Below are 27,904 nucleotides of genomic sequence, written 5' to 3' on the forward strand. Positions count from 1 at the left end.
CTGGGGGGTAAAGGGGAGAAGTGTGGCGAAACCGACCTCGCCACGTGTCCTTGGAGGGGGTTGATTGCCCGCCTCTTGCCTTTGGACTATGGACCAGACTTTATGGGAATGTGATACCCCAGATAGCCATACCATGGAGCCTATTCATATAATGAAAGACTATGGGAAAGACTTTAGCTCCATGGCAATTGTACTGTGGGAGTAGGATCTGCGCGCTATTCGGTGGTTTTGTGCGTGCAGATCCCAGCTATCTGGGGATAGGTGAAATGTCTGTGTGTTATGTGTAAATGTGACTTTATGTATTTTAAAGTGTTTTATGTCGTTTTGCAACCATGTGGTTAATGGAGTCCTCAGGAAGCGCTAGGAGCATCCATTAACGGAGGTACCCGGTCGGGGTGCCAGGCGATCCGTTACATATACATATATATTGTTTTGTTTACTCTATTTATTCTCCTTGAATGCATTATGATAATACCATGCTATAAAGATTAAAGGAAAACTAAAGACTAAACTGACTGAATTTATAGAGCCAAATCTGTCCTAAAGCGGAGTATTGCACTATTCTTGTTCATCACAAATTTTAGCAGTATTATGTGGCAAATATGTTGATAGAAAGTCAATTAGGGATCAAAAAGTAAATGGACAACAGAGAACACGAGAAGCAAATCTGCAATTTACCTCGATAATATATTGGTGTCTGTGAGTGCAGTGGTTGCAGTTACAGACTCCATTTTGTATGGTTGAAACAGTCTGGTACTCATTTTATCAACATTAAAAAGATAACAAACATTTTAAATAATATCTTGACCAGAGAATGTACAGAGGAGTGGCATACAAAGTAGTAGAAAAGTAGACAACCAAGGGACACTTGTTATTTTTCCACCCAGTCATTGGTGGTCAGAAGTGTTGATACATCCAAGAGGATTAGTGGAATAGCTTCCATTTCAATTTGGTTGAGAGACTTTCATTGGGGCCGTTTTAGTTGAGTGGAGATCATTTTAATCAGGCAAGTAAATAGGAGGCAAAAGTAAATACATCAATATACTGGGCGATAGATAAGAATACAAGGATCCTGAGATGAAACCTTTTTAGAATGTTTGATGAGTGGGAATACATAATATTAAAATATGCCAAGTGTGGTTAGTGGGTTGTAAAAGTAAATCACTGTTTAAAAGGTTACGCTTTTAGAAGTGGTCACGGTGGTAGGAGTCTGTATGTGCAGCGTTCCTGCTAGAACGTGTGTGCCAGGAGCTAGTTTGTCTGCGAGCCGTCATTTCTCTGCAAAAAATATGTCCATCAGCACCATGCAGTGAACGCTGTCAGTAGATCTAATCTTCACTTTCACCCTCCCCATGCATACATGCCGAGATGGTTAAACTGATCAATCATAGGCTTCTCCCAGACCATGCAATGGCTGCCGTGAGGTCTGTTGGGGTGTGGAAAGCCGCACTGGCTGCTTCGTCTGCCGCTGCACTGAAGGTAAGTTTTAGGTTATTTAATACTTTTATTTTATCGTTTGGAGAGGACCTAAAGAATATAGATGTGGGGGAAAGACAGGGGAACTGTCCCCTATATCCTTATCTCTTTTCCTCTTATTCCCTCTATACTCCCCTCCAACGCTCTATCCCACGCACCAGGAAAACATTTTACATTAGGACTTAGTGCACCCCCCCCCACACCAGATTACCGCTACTCTGAGCTGAGTCATTGAAGATACTGATCTTACACTACCCACCGTACCAGGACTCTCACTTAGAAGGAACAAGCGACCCTTCAGCTCGACACCAGACATACAAAGCCGACCTAAGCATAGATCGAGAAAACTAGACACAACCCAGACTGATACCACATCAAGCTTGTCATACCGTTGTGGGGGGTGCATAGGAATACAGGATGGCATGCGCTGAGGCTCATGGTGCCTCCAACAACCCCGCACAACACAAATGGCAAACCAACTCTAGCACACACCCTAAGAATTACTGATGTACCTCCTACACACAATAGCTTAGGACCAGGTTCATTGGCTGAATCCTGCTAATCAGAGGGGTTATGGCTTACTGAATGTCCTACCATGTTGATTAAACTCCTACTGCATACCTTACACTGTACGAAGCTCAAGTGTACCTGTTATTGAATGTTTTCGGTTAACGTACAATACCATTTGCCTCACTGTACCATTTATATATTATGTCTAAATAAAGATTGTAAAAAAACAAACAAAAAACGTTTGCAGTAACCCTTTAAGACTCTTTATAAATGGATGTAGCACCTGGACAGCTCATTTCTGTATTGCTGTAGAGATCCCTATTTGATGAAATAGTCAACTAAAGCAAAAAATAAAATACAATCTGTTTGCATGAAATGTGAATGCATGTTAGCTTTCAAGCAAGTGATTAAATTACCCCAACCTTGATAAATTTAGTTAATGGCTGTATTTATTCATGCACTGCTGCTTTATTTATTTTTAAGAAATGATTCAAATTTATATAGTATAACTATTTTTTTTTTTTTTTTTTAAATGATTTTATTGTATTATCTAATTTTACAAGTTTACAATCTCTAAGCGTGCAATGCATAATTTAGAATTCATTCATGGCATATTATACATCTCGACATTTTACTCATACACAATGATAATCTCACTACTGTGTAAAGTTCCTGATTCTCTCACAGAAAAAAACCAATAACATATAAGTAAAAAATACATTAAAAAGATATAACAAAAACAAAGAAATACAAAATCAAAACATGAGTAAAACACAAATTAGGTAATTAGCTAATCAAGATATTTCCAAGCTGTAAATTAATATCTTAATAGAATAAGACTTAATATAATCTGATTGTTACTCTTTAAATAAATCAGTAGTTAAGATTCCTCGGTCATAGGTTGCAAATCATTATAGTAAATCACAGAAATTAAAAGTAAAAACTCATACAGTGCTCAAACCGAATTCAGCTGTGGTGCTGCAATCCCACAGTTAGGGCTCCAAATCATAACAAAATAATCCCCCAACTTCCCTTTCCTAGAGTTCCAATAAGTAATCCAGGGTTCCTATATTTCTAGGTATCTTTGTTTTTCATTATTTGCTTCCCAATGTAATTCTTCCATCGCTCCGGTGTTCTCGACTCTGTCTACCAATTGAACCATAGTTGGTATAAGTGTCTTTTTCCAAAATGTAGGTATTAGAGCGTTCACTTCATTTAATAGAAACCATAATAGTTTCTGCTTAGTAATATCTAAAAAGGAGTCTGGCCAACCCAACAATATCTGATAGGGGGATAGGGTAAAGGATAAAGGTAAAACCTGTTTTATATAATAAAAACCTGTTGCCAATACACTTGAATTTTGGGGCAGAACCACCAAACATGTTCATAAGTGCCCATTTCCTGTCCACACCTCCAACACTATCTAAATTTGGAAAATATAAGTTGAGTTGTGCCAGTGTTTTATACCAACGAATTACTCTTTTATAAAATATTTCCCTTTTGGTTTGACTTACTGAGTTTTGCATTACTCTTTGAAAAATAAAGACCAGTCTTTAATTGTAATTTGTATATAGAGGGCAGCTGCCCACTTTTTCTGAAAATGCCTTAATATTTCTTCAGTAGCCCCTTTCTGTATCATAGAGTATATTGTAGAGATCACCCTAATTCCTGGTTTATCAGAACTGCATAACCGCTCGAATAATGAAAATTCATTATTCGAGTAGTATAACTATATTTGCTATGTTTACCACCGATCTACTTCAGAACAAATATGAACGCATATTTTGGAAGTTCATGAATAACCCTGTAAATATTGGCCTTTGTAGGGTCTACACACATGTAATATGGACATCCACGCATGTGAGATGGGCCTCATACCATTACAGGGTATCAGTTCAGTAAACCTTTCATTGACAATGCCACATGTACGAGTCAGAGCATTGCAAAGAAAACTAATACTACCATCTTCCTTCTTCGAACTATATTTATTAAAACAACATGTGGTTTTTTTTCAGTAGGCATGCAGCTCTTCAGACATACAAACAAAATCACTTTGTTATCAGCACCATCAATTAATCTCTCTGTGATACTGTGAGTCATCCGCTTTTATATGAGTTTAAAACCACACAGTCTCTTTGTATTGCTTCTGGTATTAAAAAACAACATTGCCTTGCAGAGGAGTGTAACAGGGTTGGATATTAGATTAAGCTAATTATAAGCAGCAATGACATGAATCTCAATTATGAAAAGTAAGCCATTGCTCTAGATTCATGCACTTAGCAGGTTTCAAGTGTACACAAAAACAGGTCACTTCAAGACATTTTCCTTTGTTAAAAAAAAATCTAAAAGAAATAAATAAAAACTAATATGTCTCAGTAAGAAAGTCAGTCAGGAAAAAATAAAAATAAAAATATATTTAAAAAAAAAAAAAAACGTATTTAAAACATTTCAATCGGATGGGTCAGCTGTATTATATAGAAAATACATAGATGCCATGCCAACACAACTTGTAAAATGCCAATTATATTAGAAAACAAGAAAATGAAAAATGATCGCCAATCCTAAAAAGATTTTTTAAATACATTATTACAAAAAAATAAAAGGTAGGATCAGAAAAAAATCAGACACTTTACTTTCTTTTTCTTCTTCTGTATACGACAAGAAAGGATTAATGGTCCAATTGGTCGATACAGGAAAAAGAACTTAAAATTTAAACATGAATAGAGTTATGGGGCCAGATGGTATTCACCCACAAATAGTTAAGCAGTTTAGGCCTTAATTGAATTAGTTTTGTGTTTTTCAAATTATCACAATCTGTAAGAAGAACTTTTCACATTATTTATCCACAGAAGTCACCATTAAAGTTTATGGGAAATTTCTTAGATAAATAATTAAAAAAATGTTTTCTAACAGATGGTGGTAATTTGAAAAACATATTTAAAAATATTAACTCAAAGCCTTAATGTATTAATAGCTAAATCATTGTTTATGATTGTTCTAGATTTCTTTTCTTTTAGGAATTGTACCAAATGATTTGAGTAAAGCAGAAGAAGTGCCTATATTTAAAAAGGGATCAAAATACCAGCCAAGGAAATAACAGACCTGTCAGCTTAACACCTGTGGTAGAAGAATGATTTAATTATTATATAGGAATAATATTCAGGAATTCCATTGGTAAAATAATGTTATTTCCAGGAATCAGCATTGGTTTTTGAGGGGCAGATCATTTCAAACGAACTTGATTGCATTCCATGAAGAAGTGAATAGAAATATAAATCATGGTATTGCAGAAGGTATGATATAGTCGAATTTCGCAAAGGCAGGTTATTGGACAATTTGGTTTAGGTATAAATATTTTTTTTTTTTGGATTGAAGAATTACTTAAAGAGACTTGTTAGCAGAACATGTGTACATTTGTAAGAAATCTGATGTAGATTAGGCTTTAGGTAAGCATTTTCTAGAACTTCAAAGGCTTTTTGTACTCCTGAAGAAATATATAAACATATATTAACCTGTTATGTATGGTACTAAGGTTTTGAACATGCAATATTAACAGAGATTTAACTGTTATGATATAACATGTATTTATTATTTATCTTAAAAGTCTCTGAAAGAAACAAAATATGGCCTTACTTTTTCACAATATACCAGTAATTATACATGCATTAAAGAGATACTATAGTGCCAGGAATACAAAACTGGTAGACAGCCACTGTTGGCAGACTTCTGGAAATGCAATGTTTAAATTGCAGCATTAAGTGCAAATGGACACAGCATCCAGATCACTTCAATGAGCTGAAGTGGTCTGGGTGCCTACAATGTCCCTTTAATTATAACAAGTAGCATATGACATTCTTCATTTTTTCAGGCAGATGTGCAAAATATTAATAAAAATAAAAAGTGTATTGGCTGCAAAATGCCATTGCACATATTACCTGAACATTAAAAATTAGACAGTTGTCTAACAAATGATGCATGTCCCTTTAAAAGATAACTGTTCAAGTTCAGTACAGTTTTTCTTAATATTTTAGAGTTGCACTTCTAATTTTTTACTGTTAATTTTGACAGTACATTTTGATGTAGTTTTAGTCATAGGGTTTCCTTATAGTTTTCATCACAATTGCTTTATTTGTATTTAGTTATAGTATCGGTTACATCATTGAATACACAGTTTTGAGAAAACTATGATAAAAAAATTTTGGCTATGAAATTAGCACAGATTAACATTCATGTATCAGTGTTTGCTTATGACACACAACTAGGGAAGGTAATTCACATTGAGAATATTACTTCTCTTTATATGGATTTCGCCACATAAGTAGGCTGGACAGACAAGTAGCAGATGAGATTCAATGTTGATAAGTGCAAAGTTATCCATTTTAAGCACAGTGCAGCTCTCCCTCCTGCCAGCATTGGGGAACTGCGGACCCGGGCCAGTGTGGCTGTGCACCGGCCCATAAGTTATCCAGGCGGCCCATGGTCGCAGGAGTTTGCGGCTGCAGCCGGGCCCCCTGGAGTGAAGGACCCAGTTGCAGCTGTGACCCCTGCGACCGTGGTAGGTACGCCACTGCGTAGGGATAAGAAACCATTTCTTAGTTCAAAAGAAAATGCAATGAAAAGAACATTAAAAAAAACAATGTTTGAATACAGGATTCATCTTTATTTAAAGCGGTATCCTTAAAACAATGTCATAAAGTAGTTTGTGATTATATGTCAAAATACGGTCAGTAACAGTACATCAAATGCAATATATAACAGTGCAATATTAAGTAATGCAAAAAGCTAAAAAAATTTTTATATAAACAAAAACTGGTAGGCCTTTCAAATAGATAGGAAAGCATACTTTTTTAAATTTCTTTTTACACTTGTGTCATGTTTACACAAACCTCTGTAATTCGTGGGTTAACAGTATAATAGAAAATCTATTATAAAATACAAAATAAGTATAAACTAATTTATAAAGAAATGACAAATTAATATATAAATAACCCTACATGCACTTAGCAAAAGTCAATAAATGCTACAAAGGCTTTTGTCAAACTAAAAAGTGCAGTAATTATTTCTGAACATCCTGAAGAAAGTATAATTGAGATAGTTAAGAACCTACATGAGCTATTTAAGGCTTTTATAATACTTTTATATCCTATGGTTAGTATATTTAATATGGTCAAATAACGGTTTTGTCTTGCCTGTATGAAAAAGTATTTTTCAAAAATGTAGCAGAAATTCTGTCAAAATTCACCATCACCGTACAGGCATTTACCAACCATATTGGACATAGCAGCGGACACGAGGGACATCATTAGCTACATAAAACCAACCTTCCCCTGCATCATAGGGCCAACGCCATAGCACATTGAAAAGTCACCATGAAAATAGGCAAAGACCCCAGAAGGTCACAGACCCACTTTTAATTTAGGAAGGCAACCACTACATTTTAGTCCCTTCATTATAGCTACACAACCACTTCATTATAGTCTTTTGTTGTGTAACGTAAAAGCGGATTCAGAGATTGGCAGGTATTACATTTTGCATAAACCTCACCTCTAGCTAGTCAGAGAAACAATCACTAGAGGTGCTTCCTCATTGGAGACCTTACATTTTTGAAGGTCTTCACATTCAGAAACATCACACACAGCATGATGCCATCTTAATGCCTGTCAATTACATAAAATGTATGGAATTTAAGCACATCCTTTCAGTTAGTTAGGCATATTAATTTGTATCTTCTTTTATTATTAAGCAAGACTGTCTCCACTTGATTGCAAAATAAGTGCAGAGCATTCATAGTATCAAAAGAGGCAACATGATACCCTACATCTGTAGCATAGTGACTTAAAGCATGAATTAGTGGCATATACAGAAATGTCTATCAATCATTTTTATTAGCTTGGACTAAAAATTAACTATTAAACAAAAACACTCCTCTAGTAAGATAAATATGGGCATAATTTAGCTTAATGGAGTTCAGCAAACGTTGGATTATAAATACATCAACAGAGGCTGCGGTGTATCACAGTGACCTTTTTTTACATTTTTTTTTTTTGGGGGGGGGGGGGGAAAGAGAGGAAGATAAAAAGTGCAGTTAAATTTCTGGTCTGCTCTGTGGCAAATTAAAGAGGACAATACATTGAGGGTTATGCATGAAGATGAATTCTGAGCAAAACTCTAAAGCAGGCGTAATCGGTAGTAAGGTTGCAATGTTTTGTGGTGACAATTCTGGTTTTTAGAAAATGGTCCCAAAATTTGCACTCCATATATGCATGACAGCATGGAGCTTGAACACTCTAAGCACCATAACAACTACTGTGCACTGTAGTTGTTATGGTATCAATAATACACTAACACCCTTAAATTTTAAGGAGTAAATCATTTTTAAGACGTTTTGACACTTATGTGCATCCCCTTCCCCATATAGTAGAAGTTGGCATTAAAAGCTCATAAATCATTTATAAATTCAGACAAAACAGATATCACTAGAGTGAACGGTCTGATTACATTCTAGTGATATCACCGAAGAAAGGAAGAACAGAGGGCACCCAAAGGACCCAGGTAAGTGTAAATGGTTCAGCAATGATTTGACTCCTTATTGTCTGATGGTACACTGTAGTTCTTATGGTGTTTAGTGCCCATTTAAACTCCCTTTGCTTCTGGGTTTAATTCTTCATCTTCATTTTTTAAGGTTTTAATTTTTCATCTTCAAACAACCTATTGAAGCTGATTCAATATAAACCAAAGGTGCTACCCATTAAGTGTGCGGATAACAAAATAACCTTGTTGCTTTACTAATTTAAACTATACTTTGTATGATTCTAGTTAGCATTCTTATTCTACAACACAGCTGTTTAAGAGAAGTTAGCCACATTGGTAGTCTTTTGGCACAGAGAAAAATGGAATAAGGAAACATTAACATGCCTATTCAAGAATGCGTCTGCAATTTGTCCATCACATTGTATAAATCAATTGCAATCGCTACAATAAAACTATGCTATGTTGCCTGACAGGTACATTTTAATATAATTTTGGACAGTTGAAAATATATTTTTCCTGCTTTGTTTACATCTGTGATACATTTGTAACACTGTCTTAGGGAACAATAATAGGAATATTGGTACTTAATGCACCCTGCAATAAAACACTAGCATTTAATTATTCGGAAATTATGAAACCACTAGTTTGAAATGTTAGTAAAAACATGCAGACGAGCAAGAACAAATTGCAGCAAATAAATGAGTTTTTAGTGTGGGACATTTTAATGGATAGCATGTTAAGCTTGTATATGTGTATGCTGACAGAATCTTCATTTCCAGCACCAAAACAAAAGTCGCCAGAAAGAGCAGTTTCATTATACTCATTCTCGCCCACAACAGAACATTGACAGGCATCTATGTTTGTTGCATGTGACACATTTGAATAGCCCTGCACTAACATTAGAGCAATCTGATAACAAGTAACAAAACCAAATGTAAAACCGATCATTTTTGATCAGCCTCTCTTCCTTGTTGTTGGATTATGAATTATGACTATACTGTTGTTCCCATCACCTGTAACATCTGGCTGCCAGTACCCTCTCTCAACCTGTATGGTCTGATTACACCATCTTCATGGAAAAAACGAGGAGGGCGCAGACTTTCCACTTCTTCAGAAGTGTCTGTGGCTCTGTGGGTAAGAAAAAAAAAAGCATATTAACATTCAAGATAATATGTCATCATCCTCAAAGTTAAAGGAACACTATAGTTGCCAAAACAACTGCTTTATCAAGAGTTTATTAAGTCACTGCTCAATTCACTGCCATTTAGGAGTTAAATCACTTTAATTTCTGTTTGTGCAGCCATAGTCACACCTCCCCTGGCTCTTGCTCTGTAAATTGAGGTTTAATTACATACAGGAGGCTCCTGCAGAGTCTAGCAAGCTACTAACAGAACAGGAGCAAAGACATTTTTAATTAATCAGGATTAACAGTAAAGGAAGTGTAAACATTAGATGACTCTTTACAGGAAGTGTTTAGGAGGCTGTGTAAGTCACATGCCAGAAGGTGTGACTAAGACTGTATAAATAAAGTGATTTAAGAGATCCCTCTCTACATATCTCAAAACAGAATGCATGTGTCATGGCTGATTATATATTTCCTACCTGTTCTTTGTTAAATTTTGTCTATAGTGTGTATTAATATTGTTTTTGTATTGTATTGTCCCCTAATATATCAATGCAATGTTTTGTCGACCCAGGACATACTTGAAAACGAGAGAAATCTTTCCTGGTAAAATATCTTATAAATAAATAAATTAATTTAACTCCTAAATGGCAGAGAATTGAGCAGTGAGACTGCAGGGGCATGATCTACACACCCGAACTGCTTCATTAAACCACAGTTTTGGAATATAGTGTCCCTTTAGGTATTACAGTTCTAGGTACTCATATGGTTTTGTATTGACACCATTCAATACTAAATTTTAGAAATCCAAGGGCCACCGTGCTTGGCTTTTGTAAAGAACAAATTTAAGATCATCAAGTTTGCTCAACAGCACAGGCCAGTGAACTATACCAATACATTATTATTTATAAATATCCAGAATATTGTACAGTGTTGTTGATGGTAAATAGTGTAATATAATTATATACCAATACAAAAGGAATGGAGAAATTTGTATATATTAATGCTGCAAATTCTAGATTTTAGCTTAGAGTCAAAGCTCTGTTAGACAAAATCCTGTACAAGACGGTGAGGAGAAAACTGGATCTTTCATCATAAAAATGTTCCAAAGCACACACTATAATCTTAATGTATGGTAAACTGACCACAAAATGATTCGTAGTCTAAACCTCAACACTCTATAAACACAACAGTGTGTCGCTTTAATTTGCAAGTTTAGACAAAAAATTAAATCACACTACTAATTAGAGTAAAATAGTAGAGTCAGCCTGGAAGCATTTAGTCAAACATATCTAACTTTAGTAATAATTTTTCTTTTGCATATTTCACAGCTTATTGAGACATTTTAGATTTTAAATTGTAAGCTCACGCACTGTCTAAGTAAGCACTTTGTATAAAAGAGTTTCAATGTCTAGATCTTACTGGCAGGACCCTCTTTACCTTTTGTATTGGTCTGTGTATACTGTATGTTTTTGCTTATAAGCAAATATTCCATGACTAGATTTCTCTTATTCACCGAATACAAAAGGAAATGTTTATATTGTGTTTACCTTTTAATGCCTTGAAATGTGCTGCTGGCCATGTCTATTATTCCTCCAGTTGGCCTTGTGACAGCTCCTACTAATCCTTTGCCAATACCCTTAAAGAATCCCGCTGCACCTTCTTTCTGGGCACCTGACAAATACATTATGTGATTTGTTAGAAACGTTGGCAGATAGAACCATCCAGCAATGTTTACAGCTCAATACATGTTAATAAACGGTACCTTTTATTGGTTTGGTAACAATTCCTGTTATACCGCTGACAAAGCCCTGAGGAGAGAATATATACAGTTACTACAACAGAAAATGTGACTATTTGCTTACACATCATCACCACTTCATAAGATGTAACAACATAACTCGACAAAGAATAGGTCAGTAATTTTCCATTATTTTAAGAATTGCAGAATGTTAAACACAGCAACCAACCCACACAGGAATTTGGTATATCCATAAGAGTGGTTCTTAACCTTCTTGGTCCTTTTTTGACAATGACTCAGCCCAGTTATCATTCTCCATTTGCAGTAGAATATATAATAAACACAATGAATCTCAGAGAAGGAAGTACAACAGTAAACTAGTTATTGTGGGCCCTAGCTGTAGTCTACCGAGGCAGAAGAGTAGGCGTACACAGGGTTTTCAAGTTGATTTAATGGATAAAATCTATAGAGAAAAAAGCTAAACCCATCACTTCTCCAAACCACTTGTGCACCCAAGCCTGGGAATGAAATAGCAGGTACTGGTAAAGATATACCATTATTTGCTCCATGCATTACACTAAAGCATGCAGGATACCTAAAGTTGTTGCACTCAAAAGCAAGTACTATTGAGACCCTAGAATGTTTATTTTATATGTAGAAAACATGTAGCTTGGAGCATGCATTGAAACAAGGTGAGTAATTTGATGATTAGCATCAAATTGCATCCATGATGAATTGGTGCCTGGTGAATCTTTTAGATACCTGCAGCAATTACAAAAATCTCCACCCTAGCATAACGTATACAACAATTCTGTGCCCCCTTACCGATACAAGGCCTTTTCCTCCTCGCGTAATGCCTTCCTTAATCCCACTGGGTTGTTTGTTCATAGCTTCTCGTCTTTTCTGTTGGTAATCTTCGTCCATAGTTATAGCTGCTACACCTTTGGCCATAGCACTTGTGATGCGTGATGCTGCACCTGCTAAACCGCCTGCAAGAAGAAAATGTTAGTAATGTTAGGAAAAACAAAGAAATGTATCAGAAAGGAAGTGGCTATTTTGAATACTTTCCAATGACAAGTCCACTGTGAGCAATAGCTAAATCTACGCACTTTGCAATATCTTGCAACAGAGCAGTGTTTATAATTCTAATATTAGTTATTTTAAACCCAACTGTATCCAATATTATTTTATTTACCATCATGGAATACAGTGTAAAGTTTTTTATCATACAGGTGGCTGATGTATATTAGCCAATGTGCTGGCCCTGCAAAGCAGGGTTTAGCTCAGTAGAACTAAGTGCTCTGAGCGCAGCCCAGGACCAGCAAATGAGCGGAAGCAAGCGCCCAGCAATCCCAGGTAAGCAGACATATATTTATATAAAAAAACAACACACACATACATAAATAATAAAGACACACACACTACATGCTGGCCATTCACACTTTTGGTTCACAACCCATATGGCATATTGAGAGGCTTTAATGAGAGGTCATAACACTATGGTGTCCAAAGTTAACATTTTGAAGAAAGATCACAAGAACAGAGAATTACAAAACCGTACCCATAATCTAAAATGACAAACTGTAACCAAGATATTTAGGCAATACTGGAAGAAGAAATAAATGTCCTCTATGCAGAAAAAGTACACAATAAGCAACATCATCTGGGTCTCTAATTACACAGAACATACAAACAAAAGATCAAGTACTGATAGCGATAGATACAAACTTTGGGTCAATATTCATAAATACAAAACAAAAGCACATAACATACAGACAACAAGCTAGAACAAGGTGTCAGATTCCGGGCCCTGCTGAATAAAGATAATGATATCCTACGATCCACAAGGGAGACAATAAACCACAAACAAACAGATAAATAAAATGGAAAGCACCAATGTCCTAAATCAGGGCTGTCCAACCTGTGGCCCCCCAGATGTTGCTCAACTAAAACTCCCATGATTCTTTCAATGAAACAGCCAGGGAATCATGGGAGTTGTACTTCAGCAACATCTGGGGGGCCGCAGGTTGGACAGCCCTGTCCTAACTTGCATAAAGCTATCCTGGCTATAAGATAAGGCCAGAGACCTAATGAGCGTGAGTATATAGAAAATTTGGCAGACTAGATGGGCCAAATGGTTCTTATATGCCGTCACATTCTATGTTTCTAAAGATGTATGCATTAAAAAAAAAACACTAGCACCAGTATGACTAGATATGGGAAATATCAGGACTGTCAACTGCAAGTCTTTAAGCCATCAGCATAACACAAAGTAGTTCCTACTTTGTCTTATGAAATCCTTTGACTGTGTTGGAATTTCAGTGAAGATACTCTATGCTTGAAGATTCTTTATTCTTCATACTCTGTTTTTTTTTTTTGGGGGGGGGGGGGTTTGGTGACAGAGCCACTTTAAACTACAAAAAGCAGGAAAAGTCTATACCAGTCTATACACAGCTCACTGTGGATTGCTACTCATTGAAGCAGAGGACATATGGCAAGTAGGAGGTCTTCACGAATTTGTGGAGGGTAAAAAGGCATTGATTTATTTGGGGTGTATCATACCATCATCTTTCAATTGATAACAGAACTAAACTATAAAAATGATACTAAACGCATAGTTCATTGTAAACTTGTCTGTGAGATTTCAAAACGGTTCACATTGCCTCCCCCTTGCATATACTATACTAGTTTGGAAGGACAGTAATACGTGCCATTTTCAGACACATTTGTTTATCTGATCCTGAAATAAATCGTGCAACTGTTAATCTGGGCAGGGTAGAATATTTTTTTAGATAGCTACTTACCCACTGCACCCCCCAGTAGAGCCTTAACACCTAAAGCCATTCCCTCGACAAACTCTTCAGGCCCTTGAATAGCACCCTGTAGGAAATAAAGCAGAGTTAAATATTCAATGGAATTATCAACTGACACTATACCATGGATACAAACTTAACAAGTAGAATTCTTCTTCTTTTACTTTGGAAAATAAGATTTTCATCTATATTTTGAACAGTATCACAAAACGCATTAGTGAGTTACAAAGTAAGTCAGTAAATAGAAACTCAACAGATATTGAGGTTGTATTAGAACAGTTTATGAAACCATAAACGCCAATTTCCAATTTGTAAAGATATTCGAAAACTCATTCTTTGTAATAAATCTCTATTAAAATTTCAATAAATTGAACTGCTGTGCCAATCTGTACTTGACAGTCACTGTTTGGGATTAATTATGTGCATGACTTCGGAAGATCCACTGATACCACCAACACGTGTGATGAATATCTCAATGATGCTAATAATACTTCCACAAAACAGTGCCTGACACTTAGAACATGGTTATGCAGTTCCTTTCCTTCTACATGTAATATTGTAATTATATCCTACAGTACATCTGTAACTGATCAATAACATTTTCTGACATTTGACTGACATTTGACTGGTATTGTGTGACACCAATCAAAGCGATCACACTCCAAATTCCAAATTTCACAAGCCATTTTCTGTCAATAACAGCCAGCACTAAAGTCAGAAAACCTAACAGTCTCTAAGGTAGGGCCTAAACCATGACTTCATCATTAAAGGAAAACTATGGGCACCAAAAACAACTTTAACTTAATGGAGCAGTTCTGGTGTACAGATCATGCACCTGCATCATTGCTCAATACACAATGCCACTTAGGAGTTATATCTTTGTTTTTGCAGCATGTGACTTGCACAGTCTTCCTAAACACTTCCTGTAAAGAAACAGATGTGTAAATGTCCTATACTTACTATGACTTAGATTTTCTCATCTTCTGTTACTAGCCTTCTAGACACGCATAAGTCTCTTGTGTGTGATTAAAGTTCAGTGTACAGAGCAGGAGCTAAAAACTTCTAATGCAAGTTAACACCTGTACAAAAATGAACCCTTTTTTATTAATGCAGGCTGTTGTTTTGATACGTATAGTATCCCTCTTTTCTCGCATTTTTGACTCTAATAGGTCAATATCACAAGTTTAATTAGAAAAGCTATAGGGAACAAAGTGTCAGAATAGTGGTACTGTGATTGTATCAGCACTGTTAATGGTTTATCTGCAGATGTTAATGTGTTGGTAAACCCTATGTATGAAATTAAAATTGCTCCAATTATTCATTATTCAAGGATTGAACAGGGAACAAAAGTTATACTATTAGCGGTGTGATACAAATAAGCTGACAGTGCTTTCTCCTTGTTCTGTGTCAAACCATTTCCAAGTGGTTTGCTAAAATCAGGGGCACATCAAGACTGCACCCTCACTTGCCGTATTGCTATCCAGAATTTGCACTTCCACATTAGCATTTCAATTGCATCCGTATTTAAATGGCAGTGATATGCTGAGATCATAGGAAGGAAAGCAAGGAAAGAGCCAAACCCTGTGTATTCTTAATTTTAGTCTAATCACTAGAATATGATATGATTTGACACTGAAACAGTAAATGGTACTTATTGCCCTCTAGCACCATAACCAGTTGTTGATGGTGGTTATAGTGCTAAGCGTACCCCTTTAACACTGTATTTAATCGCTGAATGTTCTAGTCTATGCCCATCAATAGACAACCAGTGAGAGTAGAACAACAGGGATGAGCACAATGTACACCGTAAGCATTCAATGGACAAAACTGAATTATGAAGTAGAAGGTGTCATACAGTGAACGTCCACAAGGGTGAATTTCTTGAACATGACGACATGCAGAGTCACTGATCTGTCAATTTACCTAAAGATTATACACTTTCTTTAAAAAAAAGATTGTATTACGAGTACAGTAACTTCTATAACTTTCATCCCTGGTGACCATTGGCATCTTGATAAAAAGCTAAATAATTTTTCTAGGATGATAAATTATACTTGTTTAACCTTAGTCATTCTTAACAAACAAATATCAGCATTGCATACTGTAGCAGATACATTACCTGATATGGTTCATAGAAAAATGCTTCTACGCCTTCAGACAGATCTCTAAAGAATCCAAATGGGTTACCCAACACATCAAGACCAAGAACAAGAACATACATTTGTTTAATTGCCTGGGGGAAAGAAATCACAATGTGCAGCTGTTAGTGTAACAATATATTATTTTTTCCACTTAATGTTTATCACACAGAATTATTTTACAGCTTCACAGTATTTTACTGTGTTTGTGTGACTGCCACCTCGATATACCAAACGTGCTCTTCTAGCATCATGCACTGTGCCACTGCTATACTTTGTGTGTGTGTGGGACATGACAGTTCAACTGGAAGAAAGGTATAGATAGTTGTAACAACTGGTTTTAAGGCAGGTTGGAACAGCAGGTTCCTGCAAGGTGGAGACAACTACAACTTACAGTGAGGCATACAGGAGCATCTACTGGCTGGTTGGTCAAGGTCAAAGCTACATTAAGGCCATGGCATAGTACCACACTTGTTATCATTGAAGTCAATGTCATAGAACACTCACTTGCTTTGAGTAGTGACGGATGACTTCCCACTGCAGTTCTTGAGTGGTGTGAAACTGGTCTTCAAGTTGAAAATAAGCCAGTCTAAAAAAATGAAGATGAATGTTGAATATTTAGGAAAGCTGCACAGGTGTACACTATACATACACACTATAAATACTTACTTAAACACAACATCTTGGACATCTGTCAGAGTGGCACCAATACTCTTCAGAAGAAGGTTCAACGACTGAACAGGAATCAACTCTGTGTCTCTCTGTTCTTTGTTTCCATCATCTCCTCCAGTACTTAGTGAGAAACTTAAATGCAACTAGAGGGAAATACTAAATTACCAGTTGCAAATCATACTGCTTTGAGACTTGTCTACTAAAAGTAAATACCAAGGGAAGAACAGGAGTATGAAAATACAGAATATGGAGACAATATATAATTCTTACAGAGGAACGATCACCTGAAAGGTTACTTTTTTATATATATAAATCAGTTAAATACAGATTAAAGGACATTCTAATGTAAAAAGCATACTATACTCCTCAAAGCAACTACATTAGAAGTTGTTCTGATGACTATAGTGTCCTTTTAAGGATTGATGGAAGGATTATGGTCTTGACCTGTGCATGAGAGATTAACAATGGAAAAATGGAAAAACTGTAAAGGGCATAGAAAAACAGTCAAACTGGTGAATTTAGTGGTTATTATATTACCTTTAGGGGGGATATATGAAAATATTCATATAGATTGACTTGTGATGTATCAGTAGATGACACTGTGCTCAGTTGCATCTGGAGTGACTCCACGTCCTTCTTAAAAAGCTCAATCTTTTCAAATAAAACAAAAAGAAGTCATTTTCAATGGAGATTTTTTGGGATTAAGATTCGCAAGAACCTAGTGAACTGTAAGAAATGTAAATGGTAGGATAAATTAAATTGTTAACAATTCCCAAAAAAATTTAGTGGAGACCCTCGGCGCTGGGTCAGCGCTCCACCTCAGTAAGTGCATTAGCCCAACACTATAGGAAACGACTGCCTCAATGATTTCTTGTTGGTATTTTCATTGATGCTGGACGTCCAACATCATTTAGGCGACCTAGAGTCATTAAAGGATCACTATAGTGTCAGGAAAACAAACTCGTTTTCCTGACACTATATAACCCTTAGGTCCCGTCCCCCCCCACCCCTCCCTCATGGACCCCCTCCCGCTGGGCTGAAGGGGTTAAAACTGAATGCTGGCCAGGGGGAGCGTTCGTGTCCCAAAAGGAGACACTTCCCTTGTCTGGGACACTCCCTTGGAGACAATGGCGGTTTGGCAGGCTCTCTGTGCCTGGGAGCCCAGGAGGCTGGAATCTTTCCCGCGCTGGGACTCCCAGGTACAGAGTGTCCTGGACAGAAGGCCCCCCTGCCACGGAAAGTGGGAACCCTATAGTTGGGTGGTGGGAACTGGGGACAAAGAGACTGGAGTTCCTGTCACACGCACAGATGGGCGACACTGAGTGGCGTGAAGAAGGGACAAAGAGACTGGGGTTCCAGTTCCGTTGTGCAACCCCCGGGAGGGGGAGGACCCTGGGAGGGGACATTGTCTTCATGTGTGTTCCACTCCTTACATAAGGAAAAATATAAAGCCGCGTGTGGCCAATAAAGTTGTTGTTGTACCCATGGAACTGTGCATCGTCCGGTTACTGGGGAAGATGGGTCTCTTACTTCATTAATAGCGGGGGATGGCAGCTGGGTTACCCAGGGCCCGCTACATAATTATTGCAGTTTATCCAACATGACTTACATTGCAGGACTAAGTGAGACAAGGACATTGCACCCAGACTACGTCAATGAGCAGAAGTGGCCTTGGTAACTATAGTGTCCCTTTTAGACAACCTCAATTTATGAGATAAAAGTGTTGGAAGTTATTTACAGAACATATTATATTGTTCCGTACTATTTCTTTCTGTATGGTAACAAAGCAAATGGAGACAATGATTAGGTCTGCAGGTTGGTTGAAATTCTTACATTCAGACTCTGACTATTTGTGACTGTACAGTGATCGGTCCCACAGATTGCATTTTATATTTCCATCTGTTTCCTGATATTAGCATAATGTTCCAATTAAAAATGAAGGTTTTCTGCAGCTTGTGAATTATGATAAATGCAGACTCCCAGATATTTGTAGTTAAAAGCAATGTCTTACTGCTTGATCTTTTGGTACATCTCCACTTTGTGTAAAGAGGTCAGCAAGAGAATATAAAAACCCGAGGTCAATTCGAAGATCCATTTCTTGAATCAAAACCTTGAAATACCTAGTTTGAATACAAGGACAGGTGGGTCAAGATTGACAGACTAAACTTAGTTTTCTGCACTTAAGTTAAATGAAACAGATTTTTATTTAAAAAAGCACATTTTAGCCTGCAACGGTATTCCCTGAATCTGGATCTACTTATGATCAGGTACAAATAAAAAGAAGAAGAAAAAAAACTTTGATTCATCAATTGCCCTTTACACATAATAATAACAGAAAGGCACAACTGGATTTCCCGGAGCTACATTTACTTCTCTGCTGGTTGAGAACAGGTCAGGTTCTAAGGAAGCACTATTAAATAATTACAGTCAACGTATACAATGGGGTCACCTACTACTATACAGTAGGCAAAGAGGAAGAGGTTTTATGGCACTAGAAGGGAAAATTACACTTGCAATTTATATTCTAAACACACATCATCCCCACTATATCTTAATACTCAACAGCAATTACACTTAACAGCAGTCTTATTATGTTACATGCAATTTTATGTATTACGGTCAACTGTATACCACAGATATTTAAATTAATTGTACGTACAGTGTTAAACTTACATCAGGCCATTGGTAAAAGATATGTGGACCTACCTTCCCGTTTCGAAGGCAATAATCTATACATTAGCTTTATCTAAGTCAGAGGTGCCAAAAGGTAGATCCCCAGATGTTTTCAAACTACAACTTCCAAGATGCTTTGCCATTCTAAAGGCATTCCAAAGGCATGGGAGTTGCAGTTTTACAACCTCTGGGGATCTACCTTCTGGCACACCTGATCTAAGTAAAAGAGTGTTTGAAAGCACACTTACTTGATGCGTGTAATTTCAGAATGCCCAGCAGTTCGCATCACAATACTAACATCGGTGAATGGCTTTGGCTCTGTGAAGTAAGGCATCAGGATTTATATTCTATTGTTTCTACAATGTTTTAACATTTACACAGAAAGTAACAATGTGGCTGTACACTAAGTTGGCAGGTTTAGGCGTACACATTAAATGTTACAATCTTTAGAACACTATGTTCTGGAGACTGATGAAGCAAATGTTAAAAAGCTATCAATTGAATAACACAGCTTCTATGATAACGGTTTTAGATTGCAGCAGAACACTATCTTTTCTGCTGATTAAATAATGAAAGCATGTTGTCTCATGTATCAACACAAGATGTCACAAGAAGTGACCTAGATAAGATTAGCTATGCTGATATTCACAAAATATCAACATGAGAGACTAACACACAATCATTTTCAGAAAATGTTTTGCCAGAAGTAATGTCACAGTGCTTAGCAGCATTCTGTAGATCTTGAGTTGGCCAACACCATTATAAAGATGAAGCTTTTAACTCAACTCTTTAATGGTCTACTTCTCGGGTTTCAGAAGTGATTTGGTTAAGTCGTCCAGGTCCACTTTTTGCCATCCCGTCTTTAGGCCAGATTGCACTGTGATTCCATTCCTTATTTTTTACATTAATATCAATAGGGTGGCACTTCTAAGATTTTAAGTAGCACCACACACACACATGCGATTTCACCAATCTCTGGGTATCTAGGGAGATTACAGAAACCACTGTGAGGGTGCAAATGTGCAGATGCACAGGTATCTTCTGTCTGCTCGTTCTAGGTGCACCCTCATTAGAGTAAACAGGGCAACATCATATCCCACTACTCACTACTCTGTCTAATAGGCACGTGGAAGGTAGCAGACAGGAATCCCCCCTGTTTTTTTCAGGCACAGATCTCTAATCTGCACCTGTTTCCTCTGGATTACTAGAGATGGTAGTAGACTAATGATTGAAGGGCACATGCACCTCCTTTTATCAACTGTAATATCAAAATGTAAAAAAAAAGTAAATTTGTTTAACCCTGTCAGTGCCATATATTACTGGCACATGAGTGGACCTTCTCTTGCAATGAAAGGGATAAACACTATAATTATGTATTACACTGCATATCTTGCTGGGGTACACCGTTCCTATTCTGATAGTATAGGCTAAGATAAATTATAAAATTATTACAATTGTTCGCACAAACAGGACACGACAAGTGCTGGGGGACAGATTATCAGTAGACACACAAAGTGCAGGTATTGAGGGACACATTTTTAGCAGAGACACTGTGCTTAGATTGGATGGCACATTATCATCAAACAGATGGGGGGGATTTAACTCTTAACCTTTACTTTACACGCTCAGATCTCATGGGGCCTTTTAGGAGCAGTCTGAAGATGTGTCAGATAGCCTCATACTGGGCATGTTTCATGGACCACCTAAGATGTACCTAGTTGCTCAGCACAGCTTATCCAGACAGCCATCATTCATTACCAATGAGTCAGTCTCTGCTGAGCTGGAATAAGGGGAGGGTATATGATAGCACTGTATGGTGTATATTTACCATTTATAAAAGTCAGTAGTTTACGCTTATCCTTGGCAATAGCTTTTTTTTTTTATTTAGGACAACAATTATCTGGTGGAGCGCTGCACTATGTGCCCCTTAGGACAAGCTATCCTTCCTTGTTTGTATTCTGTGTGTCTAGGAACACACAGGACTAAATGCAGCCCATTTCATTCAATACACTGAAATGCATATGATCAGATAAAGCAAATATACAAATGAAGAGCACTGAGCTACATATTTGTCTGCATTAACGTAGTTGTCTTCTGAGAGCATAACACTACCCCCCACACCTCTGAATAAGCAGACTTGGTGGGCAAGCATTTCTAACAACTAATTTGGATCCTTGCTATTTATTTGGCTTCCCTTTCATATTTTTTCCTCTACTCCCTTACTCCTCCCCCTTTATCATCATCTTCTTCTCCCACCTCCAAATACACATTGTAATGACATGTGCATGGACCATTTATTTTGTGACATGTCACCTTCGTCTTTATGTTTCTTTTTACAATTGAATACTGCCTTATATTGAAAACATTGATATACACACAAACTTAAAAAAAAAAGACAGACAGACAGATAGACAGGCAGGTATGCATGCAACCAGACAGACAGATAAATAAGCTTTTAATGAACACACATTTTTCAACAAAGAAAACATATTGCTTAAACAAACCTGAGTCCATGGTGACTGACTTTGGAGGTTTTATAGGATAAAACACAAAGGGGAAAATAGCTCCAGGAATCTGATTTTGTATCTAACAGAAAAACACAAAATTGTCATTAAGAAGATGAGGGCATTAAAGGACCAGGGAAAGGGAGCAGCAGGGTGCGCTTGCATGCTACATTTATTTTACAGTATGTAGTGTATTAATATGTTGCACAAGTTAAAATCTGTATTTTTCAGTCAGTTGCTATAACCATATAGCCTTTAATATCACTTACATTTTTCTGTATTTCAAGGTGAGGAATAGTCAGTGCCTTGTTATCGCTCAGAAACTGGCAAGAATCTTTCGAAAAACTTAATGCACTAGCACCATTCCAAAGGAATTGGTACAGTGATGGTAGAAAGCAATGTAATACACATTGTGTTTGCACACATTTTCAGAGTATCTGCAGACACTACCATTGGTAACTGATGCCACCCAAGGGCGCTAATCTGCAAAACCTAGTAAAGCCACATCATAGGTAAAGTAGACCAAGTATTTTCCTTTAAGGCAAGGCTGTCAAAATCATTTTTTGATAGATGTAGAAAGCCCTAGTTTCCAGTGGCAAACGTTAATGTGGTACGTAAAGTTAAACGTAGTATATCAGAGAAAAACTAAATAATTCAGTACCTGCCACACAATTTCAGAATGTAATCTTACCCCTTTCTGCTAAGAAATGTGTGATGTTGTGGACATGTTGCACAATCATCCACGACATGAGTTTAAAGCGATGATACAAAAAAATGAAAGTGTGACTTGGAGGGGGCTGGACTGGTGCTGGAATGGACATTCCTCTGTGACCTCTATGAGGCCTTGTCTGACAGTGGTCTATCTGCTTACTCAGTCCCACTATGGCAGTTTGTTACTAACCCTATGCAACAATTTCTTATCTATACTCAACTCCCAGTGGCATAATCACTACTATGTTTTAGCGTTGTTTAGCTTAGGCTGTTTGCCTTTTCTCAAGTATATCTACCGCCAATACATCCCAACATTATATCACTAAACCTTCTTAGTTAATTGACATTGCACTGTGTATTATTCTCTCCTTTAATATTAAAAGAGTGTCAGGGTATTTATATCGGCAGACATTTTGTGCTATGATAGAAATTAGAATGTATATTGTCAGAGCCACTCTGAACAGAGCAGACTCCATTTTGTTATTTTCAAGCTAACAAAAGACACAAGATTTCTATCCTTTCTGTAACGCTAACTACTGAGCTGGGAGCTTAGGAAGGTTTGTATATACAAACCAAGTGATAACGGGGGAAGGACAGACTGTCTAAATGCTAATGGAATAGAATAAATTCTAAACCCAGACATTTGTGACAGAGAAGATTAAATAATTAATTTTACTTTCGATATTGTACAAGATCCCATTGTAATTTAGAGGTCATATTTAGTTTATAACTGTCATATTAAAAATGATAGCAGAATTTGCCAGATACAGTCTGAAGAAAGCCCAAAGAAACTCTTTGAACTGACAGAAAACTTAAGTTATAGATAACCATAAAGATAAGCTAAATAACGTCAGAATAGCCACCAGGAAAAGTTTACTCTTTCCTGGATAGGTATGTTTAGTGGGACGAGACTGCCCTCTATAGACCAAATACTTAAATTGCTATCTGGAAGGTAACCACACCTCCAGTTTTCTATTGGTCTATCACCTAGTGACAAACAGAGAATTTTTCCCTTTAAAAAAAAAGTTAAGACAAAGGGAAGAAAAAAAAAAAAAAGACAGCAAAGGAAAGCAAAGGAGTGAGCAGTCGGGGACAAAGCAAGAAGTAAGAAGCAAGTGAGTCAGAGCGAGAAAGAGACCCATGACAAACATTCCTTGACACTTAGCTACCTGAGAACATCTGATGACAATGTGTACTCAACTGGTAATTATACTGGTTTCATTTAATTAATCTAATTTAATTAAAATTTTCTAATAGCATGATATATGACTGGATAGATCAGATTTCGATATTTAGAAATCTTAGTTAACCAAGAAGTATATAGTTATAACCATTCCATTCTGCAGATGGAATTAGAATAATTATGTATTTATGTGATTTATCACATGTTCGCATATCGTGATATTTATCCAGGTGTATTGACTTGCTCTAAAATAAGACAAAATATCTGTTTAGGCAAGTTAAAATTCTGTTTATAGAACATGGTAGATTACTCTTATTGGATGGTTCCAGTAAATGACTAATGAGCTGGTTTAAATGTTATTTTATTTAAAATTACATGAGAATAGATCTTAATTACCTAGGAGGTCTAGCCAGCATTGAAAGGGTTATTCTAACTGTTAGTTAAAGTTTTTATGGCCTTATGCTGCAAGCTGTGTGAAAGAAAGTGTCTCTGTGAAGCCCATAATAAATCATTGTCTTGACAATTGCTATGTTAACCATTGGAATGTGTATTGCCATTGTATTGTATACTCATGTTATACTGAATATTCATTGATTATTAACACGCATGTTACATATTATTATTATTATTTAATTTGTCACAATAAATTGTATCTATTTTTATAACAAATTGTGATTGTATTTATATGGAATACATTTCACTTACACGATAACGATCTTTGGGATCTGAGAATTGAAATAGTGGGCAATTCTCAACTGTTTACTATTATCATCCCATAAATATCCCCACAAGAGGCCTCCATAATCTATATGTGGCATAATATTATATATCTATCCACTGTAGCTGGGATCATGCATTGTTTTGTGAAGCTTCCCTACTATTTTAATGAATTCATATATTTATTCTGCAACTGTATTTCTCTGAATTTCAACTTGTGCCGCAATAACATTTTGATTAACAAACCCCCCTCCCAAAAGAACTGCTATTTTTACACTGCAGGGTTAATCCAGCCTCTAGTGGCTGTCTTCCTGACAGCCACTAGAGGCTGCTTCCATGATTTTCAGTGAGAAAATCTCACTCAAATTACACTGGACGTCCTCACGGAGTCCAGCATCAAATAAAATACCCATAGGAAAGCATTGAGTGATGCTTTCCTATGGGTGTTTGAATGCACAGGTGCCTCTGGCTGCGCATGCGCATTCCGCTCCACTCGGGAGCCAACGTCGGAAGGGGGAGGAGAGGTCACCAGCGCCGAGGGAGCCGTCCGGTGCTGGATTAAGGTAAGTGGATTTGTTTTCCTGGCACTATAGGATCCCTTTAAGGTTGTTCACTAAACACGGAATTAACCAAAATGGAGTTAAAATGACTGGATTCCAAAGGGATTTTCATTTCTCATACTTACTATCCTTTCAGAATTTGGTTACTCCAACGAATAAACACCATTCATGTCTGGTTTAAAAGCATTCATTTTTTTTAATATGAATCCTATATAAAATATAGGATTCACATATTTATCACCAAATGTAAAATGGATTCTGCCCAGAAAAAGGCAAATCTGGTCCATACATTTATTTGTTATTTAGCTAGTCAATTTATTGAAATCTGGACCTTTTGCTTACTTGATGCAGGCCCAGTGATTAACACTTCAGAAATGCAGGTATATTTCTGAAGGATTACTCGCAATGAGCGGTCTTCTGATGCTCTCAGCCCATCACTGCTGTTGAAGCAAATGTGCCCAACATTTGTGAGCAGACAGACTAAAGGAAGTCAAACCCATGAACTAATGTTTCAGCAGAACGTTGCCTTGATCATATGGCTCACACCTAAGTTCTCTAGATTTTAAGTGTGTCATTATTATTAGACCAAATATTACTAAACTGTATGGTTTTAATCCGTCATGATAAACTGCCACATATTTAGGAAGTGATTACCTGTATCCTGTAGACCTGAAGTCTGATGGATGTTTGATGTGCTGAAGAAGAGTATTCTATCTTCACGGCAGGCAAAAAACTCCTCCTTACAGGTGCTGAAGGGGGCTGTATAAACTTCATGTTTGTAAAGGTGGGTGTCAGGCAAACCTGTTAAATAGAAAGAGAGAAATAGGAGGTGTATTCAGCGGCAGAACTACCTCCGGTGCATCCTGTGTAGGGCCCACATGCTGAGGGGACCCATCGGGTGGCCACCCAATGTGTATTGCTGAATGGGGGCCTGATTAGGTGCTACTACCCTGTAACAGCGCAACTGGACCCCTCTTATCAATGCTGCTGGGAGTAAGTGAAAGCCAGTCACTTCCTCCTAGATACAGAGGGAGCCAAGGAAAGTGGACTTGGAGAGGAGGAAGCAGTGGCATATGCAGGTTAGGAAATGTTCCAGCCCTACACTCCTATCAGCCTTGCACCCCAGCAGGGTCCAGAGAAGCCACTCTACCGCACATAAAAGGTATGTAAACAGGAGGGTGGCAAAACATATAAAAATTATTGTATGTATTTGTGGATGTGTGTCAATGTGCATGAATGTATGTGCATATGTGCATATATCCCAGCAATCAAACATCAATATGATATGTAAACACACCCATGCAATCAAATGCAAACATTACACACAAACACACCCCTGTATTAAAATGCCAAAATTTTATTCAAATACCCTTTCATTAAAACATCAACACTACACACAAAAATGCATTGTGTATTTCTGTGTATGTGTGTCAACATGTTGGCATGTATGTGTAAATGTACATACATCAATAATATATATGTAAACACACCCATGCAATCATTACACACAGACACACCCCTATAATAAATGCCAAAATTGTATGTACTTTTCCGTTTTAAACATCAACAATACACACAAAAATCCTATGCATTAAAAAGTCAACACTACACACAAACACCCCTGCATTCAAATGCGAACATTACATAGAAGTACACCACTGCTTTCCAAAAAACAACAGTACATACAAATACATTGACATACACACATATACTCCATACAAAAACATGCTCACATTTAAATGCATAAACACTGAACACAGATACAACCCTTCAGGATGGGAAATGGTAGATCCCCAGCTGGCAAAGCATTATGGGAGTTGTATGACAAAAAATTATTTATCTTTTAAATCCCCTTGTGCTAGAGGAGGGCCCCCCCCAAAAAATGTCCTTCACCAGGCCCTCTCTACATTAATTCCACGACTGGATGTATTACCGAATTTGCAAGGACAATGGTTGTGTATAGTAAAAGTCATAGAAACCTAGAATGTGACAGCATATATGAGCCATTCGGCCCAATAGTATGCCCAATTTTCTCAATACTTGCATTATATCTTATATCTAGGATAGCCTATCCCACGCATGCTTCAACTCCCTTACTGTGTTAATGTTGTAAAGCGCTACGGAATCTGTTGGCGCTATATAAATTGCAATAATAATAATAATAATAATAATAATTCAGCTGGAAGGCTATTCCATACATCCACTACCAGTAAAGTAAGTTTTTCTTCTTTTAAATATAGTCTCCTCCTTTGCTGTGTTGATTCTCTTTACATCTTTAAATGTTTCTATCATATTACCCCTATCTCTTCTTTCCTCCAAGCTATACATTTTAAGATCATTTAACCTTTCCTGGTAAGTTTTATACTGCAATCCATGAACCAGTTTAGCAGCCCTTCTCTGAATTCTCTCTAAAGTATCAATATCCTTCTGAAGATACGGTCTCCAGTACTGCGTACAATACTCCAAGTGAGGTCTCACCAGTGTTCTGCACAATTGCATGAGCACTTCCTTCTTTATACTGCTAATACCTCTCCCTATACAACCAAGCATTC

At 37.0% G+C, this 27,904-nt stretch overlaps 1 protein-coding gene across 2 annotated transcripts in view; it reads right to left on the minus strand.

Annotated features, from left to right (window-relative positions):
• The window catches only part of VPS13A (vacuolar protein sorting 13 homolog A), a 171,713-nt gene that overhangs the window by 17,085 nt on the left and 126,724 nt on the right, over positions 1-27,904 (minus strand). For both annotated transcript variants that reach the window (XM_063455026.1, XM_063455025.1), the window contains exons 56-68: positions 26,007-26,153; positions 22,182-22,263; positions 19,926-19,995; positions 19,016-19,124; positions 17,542-17,655; positions 17,002-17,147; positions 16,840-16,921; positions 16,314-16,427; positions 14,186-14,261; positions 12,207-12,370; positions 11,406-11,451; positions 11,191-11,314; positions 9,531-9,645 (exon numbers count right to left, since the gene is read on the minus strand). In XM_063455026.1, coding sequence (XP_063311096.1) covers positions 9,531-9,645; positions 11,191-11,314; positions 11,406-11,451; positions 12,207-12,370; positions 14,186-14,261; positions 16,314-16,427; positions 16,840-16,921; positions 17,002-17,147; positions 17,542-17,655; positions 19,016-19,124; positions 19,926-19,995; positions 22,182-22,263; positions 26,007-26,153 — 1,389 coding nt within the window. The remainder of the gene's footprint in view (positions 1-9,530; positions 9,646-11,190; positions 11,315-11,405; positions 11,452-12,206; positions 12,371-14,185; positions 14,262-16,313; positions 16,428-16,839; positions 16,922-17,001; positions 17,148-17,541; positions 17,656-19,015; positions 19,125-19,925; positions 19,996-22,181; positions 22,264-26,006; positions 26,154-27,904) is intronic.

The sequence above is a fragment of the Pelobates fuscus genome, chromosome 5 (genome assembly GCF_036172605.1).
Source record: "Pelobates fuscus isolate aPelFus1 chromosome 5, aPelFus1.pri, whole genome shotgun sequence".
In the NCBI taxonomy this organism is placed as follows: Eukaryota; Metazoa; Chordata; class Amphibia; order Anura; family Pelobatidae; genus Pelobates; species Pelobates fuscus.